This window comes from Panthera uncia, chromosome D2 (assembly GCF_023721935.1).
Source record: "Panthera uncia isolate 11264 chromosome D2, Puncia_PCG_1.0, whole genome shotgun sequence".
In the NCBI taxonomy this organism is placed as follows: Eukaryota; Metazoa; Chordata; class Mammalia; order Carnivora; family Felidae; genus Panthera; species Panthera uncia.
In genome coordinates this window covers 60,291,864-60,304,587 of record NC_064818.1, presented here as the reverse complement: position 1 = coordinate 60,304,587, position 12,724 = coordinate 60,291,864, and the positions used below count along the sequence as shown (strand labels likewise).

Below are 12,724 nucleotides of genomic sequence, written 5' to 3'. Positions count from 1 at the left end.
ATCCAAGGCTATAAGGGCATGAAATAGATCAATCATTGACCAAAGTCAATATATCCTTATACCCTGATATATTGATTTTGGTCAATGATTGATTTATATATGCTTATACTCTGATATATTGACTTTGGTCAATGATTGATCTATTTCATGCCCACCATTTGCAGCAACGTGGATGGAACTGGAGGGTATTATGCTAAGTGAAATAAGTCAGTCAGAGAAAGATACCATATGTTTTCACTCATATGTGGATCTTGAGAAACTTAATAGAAGACCATGGGGGAGGGCAAGGAGAAAAAAAAGTTACAGAGAGGGAGGGAGGCAAGCCATAAGAGACTCCTGGATACTGAGAACAAACAGGTTTGATGGGGGTGGGGGAGAGGGGAAAATGGGTGATGGGCATTGAGGAGGGCACTTGTTGGGATGAGCACTGGGTGTGGTATGGAAACCAATTTGACAATAAATTATATTAAAAAATATATATCCTTTTAAAAAATTATCATGGTGACTGCTGCTATGTAGGATTTTTGCCTTAGTCATCAAGGTCCATTCCAAATGATAACTCTTTCTCCATACTTTGTTCACTCCACCAAAAAGAACCAATTGCTTTCTCATCAACACACCCGTGATATTTAAACATTCCTCTGCTATAACCTATCATGTTTTCTGATTCTGATATTTGTTAATACTTCTTCCCTCACCTAAGTGATCATCCTGTTGAGAAGAGGGATCCCTTAGGACTTGGCACAATGCCTGGTATATCAGCAACATCCAATAAATGTTTAAATACAAGTTATGTAACAAATTTATGTCTGTTGAGAATCTAGTAGAAATACTTTGACAGCAGTATACCTGCTTTACCTTGGACCTACAAATCATTCCTAAATTAAAAGAACAGTATATACTACATTGTTCAAGTAATTGAGTATTTATTAGAAAGGTAGCTTGTATATATTGAGGAGTTTCTAATGGAAAAATCACTGTTTAATAGGTTTGCAGTATTCCCCAACTGTAAAACCTATTCCAACTTCTGCTTTATGTTTATCCACAGCATTTGTCAACATATAATATTCTATATGGTTAACTTCTTAGCTTATTTTTATTCTGTTTCCCTTCACCAGGACATAAGCCCCATGAGGGCAGAGATTTGTGTGTGTGTGTGTCTGTTTTGTTCACTGCTACATCCCTGTGCCTAGAACAGTACCTGGAGTGTAGTAAGTGTTTAATAAATATTTTTTAGATGAATTAAAAAGTGAATGAAAGAATGAAATAAACATGGAGGTCTCAAGGTATTCAAAAATTCCGTTAATTTGGTCAATAGCTTATTAAAATTTTTTTCTGTTCCAATGGGTGTAAGGATCCTAAAGATAACAAAAACATTACTTTCTAGCTAATGCAATTCTAAACAGTGCTATAGTATAACCAAAAGCTCAGACAGTAATAACTAAGTAAGTAAACTAGTATATTTGATTTAACTAGAAAGGAAGCAGTCCTGTGTTATGTATTCTGAATTCATAGTTTTAATCAGTGCTGTGGGGCATATGCCCAAAATAGCTGCCACAGCTGCCTTGACCTCCAGGAAGGAAAGCAGGGAGGCCTTAACTTATGAGGAGACCTGCTCTGTGTTGGCAGAAGAGCGTGTCCCCTGTGGAACATGAGTATTTAAAGCTGCAGGGGCCATATTACTGAGGTATTACCGTCTAAGGCAGAGATCAACAAACTGTGGCCAGTTTTTATATGGCCCCAAGCTAAGAATGGTTTTTGCATTTTTTATTGGGGTGTTTAAAAAAAAATAAAAGGGATATGTGACAGAGACCTATGTGGTCCACAAAGCCTAAAATATTCACTACCTGGTCCTTTACAGGAAAAGTTTGCCTTACATCCTTGGTCCATATTGTTCTTACTTCCCAAAGCCAGCTTTTCTTTTAGGCACATTCCGTAGATGTTGTGTCTTTCTCTTTGAGTTTTTCATGGTATCAAAATCACATAGGATGTTTCATGAACCAAATTAGGCCACCAAAATCAGGCACGTGCCCTCTTTTCATTTCCCCTAAAAACTATGCCAGAGGATCTGGGTCAACTTCTCCATAACCACTCAAGGAAAATCATATCTGTGCCCCCTGCAGAATAAGGAGGGTGAAATGATGACAAAAGTTTTCCTCAGAAAGGGTGATTTTAGCTAGACAACGTCTTTCTTAGATTCGAGATAGCAAAAAAGTCTACCAAGAAGCAGTGTAGGAGTTATTACTTAAAATTTTCATGAAACCCTGTGACACTAGAACTCCAAATATGCTGGCAAGACCATCTTATATATTCTTAGTGGATTAAAATACAGAATGATAAGTGGAGCAAGGAATGGTAAGTTCACTCAGCTCTTGGCAAACAGGACCAATGAATTGAAAGGATGTAAGTCCATATTCATTTGTTTCTTTCTGGAAGTTATTCTGTTGGGTATTTCTCTGGCTCTTAAGCCATGAATGTTGTCTCTCTCTCTCTCTCTCTTTTTTTTTTTAATATTTATTTATTTTTGAGAGAGAGAAAGAGAGACAGAGTGCAAGTGGGGGAGGGGCAGAGAGAGAGGGAGACACAGAATCCATAGCAGGCTCCAGGCTCTGAGCTGTCAGCACAGAGCCAGATGAGGGTCTCTGACTCACAGACTGCTAGATCATGACCTCAGCTCAAGTCCGCCGCTTAACTGAATGAGCCACCTGGTACCACAGCCATAAATGTTGTTAACACAAGGTTTCTAATCTTTTCCTAAAGCCTAAAGACGATCTATATCCTTTGCTTCACCCAACTATGCATTGCTGGACTCCAACAAATGACCTATACATTGGCTGTGAAGAGGGTCATCTTTTAATGGTTAATGCAGAAACCTTGAAGGTGACTATACTTAATAAGATAGAAGATACGACATCAAGGGGTAAGAAACTACTTTGTTTCATTATTCCCGGAAATGTAGCCACTGGTGATGGTTTTACACTTGAAAATGGATGTTTGTTCCTTATTTTTCTCTTGCTTGGAGACCTCTTTGATTCTTTCTTTTCCTTTATCCCATAGTTAATTACCAAGTCTTGTGCATGTTCCTTCTAGCTAGTGTTCTATGCTCTGGGCATTCTGCTGCACCCTATGTGTATATTTCATGTAATCCTCAAAACAACTTTATAAAGAGATACATTTTCATCTCCATGAGAAAGATGAAAAAAATGTAAGCATTGAGAGGTTAAGGAAAATTCCCAAATTCACATAACTGGTAAACTGTGGAACTAATACCTGAACACAAGCAATAAGACTTCGGAGTCCATTGGGGCACCTGGGTGGCTCAGTTGGTTAAGTGTCTAACTCTTTTTTTTTTTTTTAAGCTTATTTATTTTGAGAGAAAGAGAGAGTGCATGAGCAGGGTAGGGGCAGAGGGAGAGGGAGAGAGAGAGAATCCCAAGTAGGCTCCACACTGTTAGAACAGAGCCCAACATGGGGCTCAAATTCAGGAACCATGAGATCATGACCTGAGCCAAAACCAAGATTCAGACACTTAACCGACTGAGACACCTAGGCACCCCAAGCGTCCAACACTTGATCTCAGCTCACGTCTTCATCTCAGGGTCATGAAATCAAGCCCCACATTGGGCTCTGCACTGGACATGAAGCCTACTTAAAAGAACTTCAGAGTCCAAGTTATTTTATTTTATTATTTTTAAAATTTAAATCCAAGTTAGTTATCATTTAGTGTAATAATGACTTCAGGAATAGACTTTAGTGATTCATCACTTACATATAACACCCAGTGCGCATCCCAACAAGTGCCCTCCTTAATGCCCCTTGCCCATTTAACCCATATCCCCACCCAACACCCCACCAGCAACCCTCAGTTTGTTCTCTGATTTTAAGAGTCTCTTATGGTTTGTATCCCTCTCTGTTTTTATATTATTTTTGCTTCCCTTCCCTTATGTTCATCTGTTTTATATCTTAAATTCCACACGAGTGAAATCATATATTTGTCTTTCTCTGACTGACTTATGCCACTTAGTATAATACACTCTAGTTCCATCCTTGTTGTTACAAATTGTAAGATTTCATTCTTTTTTATTGCCAAGCAATATTCCATTGTATATCTATATATATACCACATCTTCTTAATCCATTCATCCTTCAATGGACATTTGGGCTCTTTCCATATTTTGGCTATTCTCGATAGTGCTCCTATAAACATTGGGGTGCATGTGTCCCTTTGAATCAGCACAACTGTATCCTTTGGATAGATACCTAGTAGTGCAATTGCTGAGCCATAGGGTAGTTCTATTTTTAATTTTTTGAAGAACCTCCATACTGTTTTCCAGAGTGGCTGCACTGGAGTGCATTCCCACCAGGAGTACAAAAGCGTTCTTTCTCCACATCCTCACCAACATCTGTTAATTTTAGCCATTCTGAGAGGTGTGAGGTGGTATCTCGTTGTGGGTTTGATTTCTGTTTCCCTGTTGATGAGTGATATTGAGCATCTTTTCATGTGTCTGTTAGCTATCTGGGTGTCTTCTTTGGAGAAGTGTCTATTCATGTCTTTTGGCCATTTCTTCCCTGGATTATTTGGTTTTTGGGGTGTTGAGTTTGATAAGTTCTTTATAGATTTTGTATACTAACTCTTTATCTGATATGTCATTTGCAAATATCTTTTCCCATTCTGTCAGTTGCCTTTTAGTTTCGCTGATTTTTTCCTTCACTTTTTATCTTGATGAGGTCCCAATAGTCCATTTTTGCTTTTGTTTCCCTAGCCTCTGGAGATATGTCAAGTAAGAAGTTGCTGCGGCCAAGATCAAAGAGGTTTTTGCCTGTTTTCTCCTTGAGGATTTTGATGGCTTCCTGTCTTACATTTAGGTCTTTTATCTGTTTTGAGGTTTTTTTTGTATATGGTATAAGAAAGTGGTTCAGGTTCATTTTTCTGTGTGCTGCTGTCCAGTTTTCCCAGCACCATTTGCTGAAGAGACTGTCTTTTTTTCCACTGGATATTCTTTCCTGCTTTGTCAAAGATAAATTGGCCATACATTTGTGGGTCCATTTCTGAGTTCTCTATTCTGTTCCATTGATCTATGTGTCTGTTTTTGTGCCAGTACCATACTATCTTGATGATTATAGCTTTGTAATACAGCTTGAAGTCCGGAATTGTGATACCTCCAGCTTTGGTTTTGTTTTTCAGGATTGCTTTGGCTATTTGGGATTTTTTCTGGTTCCATACAAATTTAGGATTGTTTGTTCCAGCCCTGTGAAGAATGCTGACATTATTTTGATAGGGAATGCCAGAGTTCAAGTTATTAGCTACTATGCTATATCCTTTCCCATACATATGCCTATTTTGTTTAATCAACAAATTATGCCCTTTCCTGCCCTCCACCCCTTTCAAGGCCTTTTTCCACAATGACCTCTTTTAAGTTTAACTGCCATCTTGAAAATTATGTTGTGTTCCTTGATTAGAATTTCTAAGAGAATTGGATTTATTTTCCTTAGATCTGCTGTCCATTCCTGGTCCCATCAGCTGTGGCCAGGGTTGCGCTTAGTCACAGAAGCTAATGTCCACTCATTAGCTAGGTATAGACCTTTTGGGTCTAGGAGCTAGGTATAGACCTTTTGAGAAGGGAGACTGGTCATTGCGAGCTCCCCACTTTGTGCAATGCACTCTCCATTCCACTTATTCCACTCTCCATTCCTCTTGTTATTTCACTTCTTGATTTCTGCAGCAACCTTAGGACTGACTTCATTGGCCTTAATCTACACTAACCCAAAGCAGGCATCTCATCCTTGCCAAACTGTCCTTCTTGAAGACCATTTCAAATTTTTTTTTAACGTTTATTTATTTTTAAGACAGAGACAGAGCATGAACAGGGGAGGGGCAGAGAGAGAGGGAGACACAGAATCTGAAACAGGCTCCAGGCTCTGAGCTGTCAGCACAGAGCCCAACGCGGGGCTTGAACTCACGGACCGTGAGATCATGACCTGAGCCGAAGTCGGACGCTTAACCGACTGAGCCACCCAGGCGCCCCCTTGAAGACCATTTCAACATGCAATTCAGTGACTGCTTTGCCTTGATTCTACACTCTCTCTAATCTGATCCTACCTGCTCTATTTATATTGTTTCCTTCTACTCCCCAGATTGAGTTTTCTGATCTAGTCAGTAATTTCTTCCTGTCTTTTCACAGACATGCCTCCTAGCTCACCCTCTTGCCGATTTACTCTCTGAATCCTTGAGTTCCCAGCTCAATACCACCACCTACAGCAAGTTTCCCCTAGGACAGTGCCCCTCATCTACTCTTACTCCCATTCCCTGGCTTAGACTTCATTGAAGCCATTAGGTTTGACTTTCCTGCCCCAACCCTGGCTTCCTTTCACTGTCACCTGTACCCTCCAGGCTAAGTTCTCTTTAACCTTGCCTCCACAATGCCATCCCATAGCTCTCTACAAAGTGAACCCCTTTTGTGGCCTGCCTTCCCAGTTCCAGCTTCTCGCACATAAGCCTTGGAGCAGTTCTCATCATTCCTGTGCTGCCTCCAAATTCTGCCTGCTGGCATTTGTAGTTATCTTTGTCTAAGATGCCCTTCTCTTCCTGGTCTACCTGATGAGGTCATCCTCAGTGGATCCTTTCCTGTCTTCACCCCAACCTTAGGGTGAAATTCAGTGATCCTGTATGGGATTCATTGAGACTTGCTCCCTTGGTAGAGCCTCATCCTGTGCTTTCACAGTGTCCCATGTGCATGTCTGTGTTTCCCACTAGACATCAATTCTTTGAAGTCAAGAACTGTGTTTTACTCATCCTTTGGCTCCAGAGTTAAATCCCAGAGATTGCTACAGATTAGCACCTATATGTTTTTTTAAAACAAATTCTTTTTTTTAATTTAATTTTTTATTTTTTAAATTTATATCTAAATTAGTTAGCATATAGTGCAACAATGATTTCAGTAGATTCCTTAGTGCCTCTTACCCATTTAGCCCATACCCCCTCCCACAACCCCTCCAGTAACCCTGTTTGTTCTCCATATTTATGAGTCTTTTATGTTTTGTCCCCCTCCCTGTTTTTATATTATTTTTGTTTCCCTTCCCTTATGTTCATCTGTTTTGTCTCTTAAAGTCCTCATATGAGTGAAGTCGTATGATATTTGTCTTTCTCTAATTTCACTTAGCATAATAACCTCCAGTTCCATCCACGTAGTTGCAAATGGCAAGATTTCACTCTTTTTGATTGCCAAGTAGTACTCCATTGTATATATATACCACATTTTCTTTATCCATTCATCCATCAATGGACATTTGGGCTCTTTCCATACTTTGGCTATTGTTGATAGTGCTGCTATAAACATGGGGGTGCATGTGTCCCTTTGAAACAGTACACTTGTATCCCTTGGATAAATGCCTAGTAGTGCAATTGCTGGATCATAGGGTGGTTCTATTTTTAGTTTTTTGAGGAACCTCCATACTGTTTTCCAGAGTGGCTACACCAGCTTGTATTACCACCAACAATGCAAAAGTGATCCTCTTTCTCCATATTCTTGCCAACATCTGTTGTTGCCTGAGTTGTTAATGTTAGCCATTCTGACAGGTCTAAGGTGGTATCTCATTGGGGTTTTGATTTGTATTTCCCTGATGATGAGTGATGTTGAGCATTTTTTCATGTGTCAGTTGGCCATCTGGATGTCTTCTTTGGAGAAGTGTCTATTCATGTCTTTTGCCCATTTCTTCACTGGATTATTTGTTTTTTGGGTGTTGAGTCTGATAAGTTCTTTATAGATTTTGGATACTAACTCTTTATCTGATATGTCGTTTGCAAATTCTTTCTCCCATTCTGTTGGTTGCCTTTTAGTTTTGCTGATTGTTTCCTTCACTGTGGAGAAGCTTTTTATTTTGATGAGGTCCCAGTAGTTCATTTTTGCTTTTGCTTACCTTGCCTCTAGAGACGTGTTGAGTAAGAAGTTGCTGCGGCTAATATCAAAGAGGTTTTTGCCTGTTTTCTCCTCGAGGATTTTGATGGCTTCCTGTCTGACATTTAGGTATTTTTGAATTTATTTTTGTGTATGATATAAGAAAGTGGTCCAGGTTCATTCTTCTGCATGTCGCTGTCCAGTTTTCCCAGTACCACTTGCTGAAGAAACTGTCTTTATTCCACTGGATATTCTTTCCTGCTTTGTCAAAGATTAGTTGGCCGTACATTTGTGGGTCTATTTCTGGGTTCTCTATTCTGTTCCATTGATCTGAGTGTCTGTTTTTGTGCCAGTACCATACTATCCTGATGATTACAGCTTTGTAGTATAACTTGAAGTCCGGAATTGTGATGCCTCCTGCTTTCGTTTTCTTTATCAAGATTGCTTTGGCTATTTGGGGTATTTTCTGGTTCCATGCAAATTTTGGGATTATTTGTTCTAGCTCTGTGAAGAATGCTGGTGTTATTTTGATAGGGATTGCATTGAATATGTAGATTGCTTTAGGTAGTATCGACATTTTAACAATATTTGTTCTTCCTATCCAGGAGCATGGAATCTTTTTCTATTTTTTTTTTTTTTGTGTCTTCTTCAGTTTCTTTCATAAGCTTTCTATAGTTTTCAGTGTATACATTTTTCACCTCTTTGGTTAGATTTATTCCCAGGTATTTTATGGTTTTTTTGTGCCACTGTAAATGGGATCAATTCCTTTATTTCTCTTTCTGTTGCTTCATTGTTGGTGTATAGGAATGCAACTGATTTCTGTGCATTGATTTTATATCCTGCAACTTTGCTGAATTCATGAATCAATTCTAGCAGTTTTTGGGTGGAATATTTTGGGTTTTCCATATAGAGTATCATGTCATCTGTGAAGAGTGAAAGTTTGACCTCCTCCTGGCATCCTCCTCTTGGATGCCTCTTATTTCTTTGTGTTGTCTGATTGCAGAGGCTAAGACTGCCAATACTATGTTGAATAACAGCGGCGAGAGTGGACATCCCTGTCTTGTTCCTGACCTTAGGGGGAAAGCTCTCAGTTTTTCTCCATTGAGGATGATATTGGCATTGGGTCATTCATATATGGCTTTTATGATCTTGAGGTATGCTCCTTCTATCCCTACTTTCTTGAGGGTTTTTATCAAGAAAGGATGCTGTATTTTGTCAAATGCTTTTTCTGCATCTATTGAGAGGATCATATGGTTCTTGTCCTTTCTTTTATTGATGTGATGAATAACGTTAATTGTTTTGCGGATATTGAACCAGCCCTGCATCCCAGGTATAAATCCCACTTGGTCATGGTGAATAATTCTTTTAATGTATTGTTGGATATGGTTGGCTAATATCTTGTTGAGGATTTTTGCATGCATGTTCATCAGGGAAATAGGTCTATAGTTCTCCTTTTTAGTGGGGTCTGTGTCTGGTTTTGGAATCAAGGTAATGTTGGCTTCATAGAAAGAGTTTGGAAGTTTTCCTTCCGTTTCTATTTTTTGGAACAGCTTCAAAGGAATAGATGTTAACTCTTCCTTAGATGTTTGGTAGAATTCCCCTGGAAAGCCATCTGGCCCTGAACTCTTGTTTTTTGGGAGATTTTTTATTACTAATTTGATTTCCTTACTGGTTATCGGTCTGTTCAAATTTTCTCCTTCTTTCTGTTTCAGTTGTGGTAGTTTATGTGTTTCTAGGAATTTGTCCATTTCTTCCAGGTTGCCCATTTTATTGGCGTATAATTGCTCATACTATTCTCTTATTATTGTTTTTATTTCTGCTGTGTTGGTTGTGATCTCTCCTCTTTCATTCTTCATTTTATTTATCTGGGTCCTTTCCTTTTTCTTTTTGATCAAACTGACTAGTGGTTTATCAATTTTGTTAATTCTTTCAAAGAACCAGCTTCTGGTTTCATTGATCTGTTCTACTGGTTTTTTTTGGTTTTGATAGCATCAATTTCTGCTCTAATCTTTATTATTTCCTGACTTCTGCTGGCTTTGGGTTTTATTTGCTGTTCTTTTTCCAGCTTCTTAAGGTATAAGATTAGGTTGTGTATCTGAGATATTTCTTCCTTCTTTAGGAAGGCCTGGATTGCTATATACTTTCCTCTTATGACCGCCTTTACTGCATCCTGGAGGTTTTGGGTTGTGATGTTATCATTTTAATTGGCTTCCATATACTTTTTAATTTCCTTTTTAACTTCTTGGTTAGCCCGTTCATTCTTTTGTACAATGTGCTTCAGTCTCCAAGTATGTGTTACCTTTCCAATTTTTTCTTGTGGTTGATTTTGAATTTCATAGCATTGTGGTCTGAAAATATGCACAGTATGATCTTGATCTTTTTGTACTTGCTTAGGGCTGATTTGTGTCCCAGTATATGGTCTATTCTGGAGAACGTTCCACGTGCACTGGAGAAGAATGCGTATTCTGCTGTTTTAGGATGAAATGTTCTGAATATTTAGGATGAAATGTTCTGAATATATCTGTTAAATCCATCTGGTCCAGTGTGTCCTTCAAAGCCATTGTTTCCTTGTTGATTTTTTGATTAGACGATCTGTCCATTGCTGTGAGTGGGTGTTGAAGTCTCCTACTCTTTTTTTTTTTTTAATTTTTTTTTTAACATTTATTTATTTTTGAGACAGAGAGAATCAGAGCATGAATGGGGGAGGGTCAGAGAGAGGGAGACACAGAATCTGAAATAGGCTCCAGGCTCTGAGCTGTCAGCACAGAGCCCAACGCGGGGCTCGAACTCCCAGACCGCGAGATCATGACCTGAGCCGAAGTCGGCCGCTTAACCGACTGAGCCACCCAGGTGCCCCGAAGTCTCCTACTCTTATGGTATTACTATCGATGAGTTTCTTTGTGATTAATTGATTTATATATTTGGGGGCTGCTACATTTGGTGCATAAATGTTTACAAGTGTTATGTCTTCTTGGTGGATAGACCCCTTGATTATGATATAATGCCCTTCTGCATCTCTTGATACAGTCTTTATTTTAAAGTCTAGATTGTCTGATATAAGTATGGCTACTCTGGCTTTCTTTTGGTGACCATTAGCATGATAGATGGTTTCTCCATCCCCTTATTTTCAATCTGAAGGTGTCTTTAGGTCTAAAGTGGGTCTCTTGTAAACAGCATGTAGATGGATCTTGTTTTCTTATCCATTCTCTTACCCTTTGTCTTTTGATTGGAGCATTGAGTCCATTGACATTTAGAGTGAGTACTGAAAGACATGAATTTATTGCCATTATGACGCTTGTAGAGTTGGAGTTTCTGGTGGTGTACTCTGGTCCTTTCTAATCTTTGTTGCTTATGGTATGTATGTATGTATGTATGTATGTATATATGTATTTATATTTTCATCTTTTCTCCCCTCAGAGAGTCTCCCTTAAAATTTCTTGCAGGGTTGGTTTGGTGGTCACAAACTCCTTTAATTTTTGTTTGTCTGGGAAACTTTTTATCTCTCCTTCTATTTTGAATGACAGCCTTGCTGGATAAAGAATTCTTGGTTGCATATTTTTCTGTTCAGCAAAATGAATATATCCTGCCACTCCTTTCTGACTTGCCAAGTTTCTGTGGATAGGTCTACTGCAGACCTGCTCTGTCTTCCCTTATATGTTAGGGACTTTTTTTCCCTTGCTGCTTTCATGATTCTCTCCTTGCCTGAGTATTTTGTGAATTTGACTATGATATGCCTTATTGATGGTTGGTTTTTGTTGAATCTAATGGGGGTCCTCTGTGCTTCCTGGATTTTGATGTCTCTGTCTTTCCCCAGGTTAGGAAAATTTTCTGCTATGATTTGCTCACATAACCCTTCTACCCCTATTTCTCTCTCTTCCTCTTCTGGGACCCCTATGATTCTGATGTTGTTACTTTTTAATGAGTCACTGATTTCTCTAATTCTTAAATCATGATCTTTTGCTTTAATGTCCCTTTTTTTTCTGCTTCATTATTCTCCATAAGTTTGTCCTCTATATCGCTGATTCTCTGTTCTGCCTCATCCATCCTTCCTTCCATGGCATTCATCCGTGATTGCAGCTCAGTTATAGCATTTTTTGTTTCATCCTGACTAGTTTTTACTTCTTTTATCTCCTCAGAAAAGGATTCTCATCTACTTTCGACTCCAACTAGTATTCTTATTATCATGATTCTAAATTCTGGTTTAGACATCTTGCTTGTATCTGTGTTGGTTAAATCCCTGGCTGTCATTTCTTTGTGCTTTTTCTTTTGGGGTGAATTCCTACTGAATTGTGTGGTTCAGGTTGTGCAGATTGTTGTGTTAATCCTCAAATCAGTTTTCTAGGTGTGCAGGATGGCTTAGTGTCGGTCTGGCTGTATTTCATGGATGCAAGACACACAAAAAACTTCCATGCTGTTCCACAATCTTGGCTCCTCCCTTTTAAAATGAACTCTAAAGCAATGTTCTTCATTTCCAAACTGTTGTCACATTTGTAATATGTTATACAAAATTTAGGACTTATTCATGCGTAGTCTTGTATTGTTCACTATTTCCTTCTTGCATACTATTCCTAATAATTTTCATGGTATATTATAAATGCTTTCATATAAATATTTGCCTAGCCTCTGCAATGTGTAAGATACCACACAAAGTGCCTCAGAGGTGATATAAGTGGCAAATATATGATTTTATAATATCGACCCTTGAGAGATTTCTATTTTATTGAAGAGAATTAAACAAGTAGACAATTACATCCAGGTAGACTAAGATCATTTCATTAAAGAGAAATTTCACCAATTGCTATGTGAATTCAAATGAGGGAAACAGGCCA

General features: G+C 38.6%; 1 protein-coding gene across 2 annotated transcripts in view; it reads left to right on the top strand.

The window, feature by feature from the left end:
• Nucleotides 1-12,724, top strand: part of CFAP43 (cilia and flagella associated protein 43) — a 119,723-nt gene that overhangs the window by 18,449 nt on the left and 88,550 nt on the right. For both annotated transcript variants that reach the window (XM_049645691.1, XM_049645692.1), the window contains exon 6: nucleotides 2,761-2,920. In XM_049645691.1, the coding sequence (XP_049501648.1) occupies nucleotides 2,761-2,920 (160 nt within the window). The remainder of the gene's footprint in view (nucleotides 1-2,760; nucleotides 2,921-12,724) is intronic.